At 48.5% G+C, this 2500-nt stretch overlaps 1 protein-coding gene across 1 annotated transcript in view; it reads right to left on the bottom strand.

The window, feature by feature from the left end:
- Positions 1–1681: 1681 nt before the first annotated feature.
- The window catches only part of LOC143026877 (uncharacterized), a 2076-nt gene continuing 1257 nt past the window's right edge, over positions 1682–2500 (bottom strand). The window contains exons 2-3 of the mRNA XM_076187661.1: positions 2116–2500; positions 1682–1744 (exon numbers count right to left, since the gene is read on the bottom strand). The exon at positions 2116–2500 is cut by the window's right edge and continues 160 nt beyond it. Of these exons, the coding sequence (XP_076043776.1) occupies positions 1682–1744; positions 2116–2500 (448 nt within the window). The remainder of the gene's footprint in view (positions 1745–2115) is intronic.

Genomic DNA, 2500 nt, shown 5'->3' with positions numbered 1-2500 from the left:
CACACACACACACACACACACACACACACACACACACACACACACACACACACACACACACACACACACACACACACACACACACACACACATACACACACACACGCACGCACACACACACACACGCACACACACACGCACACACACACACACACACGCACGCACGCACACACACACACGCACGCGCGCACACACACACACACACACACACACACACACACACACACACACACACACACACACACACACACACACACACACACACACACACACACACACACACACACACACACACTTGCTTACTTGCTTATGGTAGTCCGTCGCTGACGACGATGACGTTGCACCATGCCAAGAAGTGGCATTACGCCAGATGAACTCGCTGATGACTGTGGAGTCCGATTCTCGATTTGCATATACGGCTGCAGGTATCACAGGGAAAGTTGCCCTCTGCCTGATGTGCCGCATGTCTTTGCCGTCTTCGATGTTCTGCCCGATCGTTGTAGGTGGAAGTGAGAGTATCTAAGCCGTTTTGGCATGTAGATCGCCATACTCTCCGATCGGCAGCAACATTTTCAATGGTGGTGGGTTCGATGCCACATTTTTTCAGCGTTGTTTTCAGGTGGTCCTTATGTCGTTTACTTGGGCCCCCAGGGTGGCGTCTGCCCTCAGCAAGTTCTCCATAGAGAACTTTACGTGGTAGTCTCTCTTCTGCCATGCGGATGGTATGCCCCAGCCACCGTAGTTGACGTTGGGTTAAGACTGTTTCCAGTGGGTCCATTTGTGTGCGTCGACGGATTACACTGTGAGGTACCTTGTGCCACCATTTTAGACCCAGTATGCGCTGTAAGCAGTTGGTGTGAAAGGCCTCCAGCTTTTTCAAATGGCGTCTATAAGGCACCTATGACTCATTGCCATACAGAAGGATGGAGAGACAGATTGCCTTATACACCGAAACCTTGGTGGTGGTGGTGAGGTTGCGGTTCAAGAACACTCTGTGTGATAGTCTACCAAAAGCTGCTGCTGCCAAACCAATGCGGCGTTGGATTTCGCTTGTCAGGTCACAGGAGTCAGTGAGCACTGAGCCGAGGTAGGTAAACTCATGAGTGTTTTCAGAGGTTGTTGATTGATAGTGAATTCCGGAGGCTCTAGTTGTTCAGAGATACTGAGCACTTCTGTTTTGTTTATGTTGATGACTAGTTCAGATCTGGTATATATATTTGAGACAGCGTTGATGGTGCGCTGAAGACCCTCTTTGGATGAGCTCACTAAAGCAGTGTCATCTGCATACTGCAGTTCATGGATTACCTCATCTGTCACACGTGTTTTGGCTTGGAGGCGTCGCAGATTGAAGAGGTTGCCATCCAGCCTGTACGACAGCCTGACACCATCAGCAGGATCGATTTGCTGTCTAGCAATGTTGGAGACTGCAGCGAGAAATAAATTGAATAAGATGGGAGCAATAACACACCCCTGCTTCACACCTGACTCAACAAGGAATGGCTCAGACTTGAGCCCAGAACTGGACACTCGAGCCATAGAGCCATCGTGAAAGGCTTTCAGGACACCCAGAAATGTTGGTGGGCATCCAAATTTTACAAGTACTTGCCATAGGAGAGGACGGTTCACAGTGTCAAAAGCCTTGGCAAGATCTATAAACGCCATGTAGAGGTCTTGGTGTTGCTCAATGCTTTTCTCCTGGAGCTGTCTTGACACAAACACCATGCCGACTGTGCTGCGCTCTTGTCTGAAGCCACACTGAGATTCAGGTAATACTTGTTCTATGATGTTGTTGATAATTCGAGACAATAGTATTCTAGTGACTACCTTCCCTGAAGTTGACAGAAGGGAGATGCCTCGACTGTTGCCACAGATGTTCCTGTCCCCTTTCTTTTTGTAAATGCTGATGATATCTGCATCTTTCCATTGTTGTGGGCAGCAACTTGAATGCCACACTTCTTGAATTATATTGTGGAGACAGTTCACAACAGCTTGCCCACCATGCTTTAGGAGCTCAGCTGGGATGCCATCAGGACCAGTGGCTTTATTGTTCTTGAGGCTGTTGATTGCACGGCTCACTTCTTGGATGGTTGGTATGTCATCCAATTCTTGAATTACAGGAAGGTTGGGAAGGCTGTCGAGAAAAGTAGGGTCAGTAGGATTTTGTATATTCAATAATTCTTGGTAATGGACAGCCCATCGCCTGACGATGTCGGTCTTCTCGGTGAAGAGTGTGGAGCCATCAGCACTTCGGACAGGGCAGAGGTTATTGCTTCGTGGGCCATATGCTGTCTTAAGGGCGTTGTAAAATTGATGTTGGTCCCCTGTATCCGCGAAACCTTGGATCTCAGTGGCGAGGTTGGTCCACCATTCATTCTGCATTTTTCTAGTTTCGTGTTGGACTTTGGAGCGGAGGTCTGCTAGTTTGCCACGTGTTGTTGGATTTGGGTTGACAATCACTGCTTGATGTGCCCGGTTTTTCTCATCTATTAGTTGGTGTATT

This window comes from Oratosquilla oratoria, chromosome 7 (assembly GCF_046742065.1).
Source record: "Oratosquilla oratoria isolate Oo_2021 chromosome 7, ASM4674206v1, whole genome shotgun sequence".
NCBI lineage: Eukaryota > Metazoa > Arthropoda > Malacostraca > Stomatopoda > Squillidae > Oratosquilla > Oratosquilla oratoria.
The sequence above is the reverse complement of the archived record's forward strand: the minus strand, read 5'-3'. Positions and strand labels throughout refer to the sequence as shown.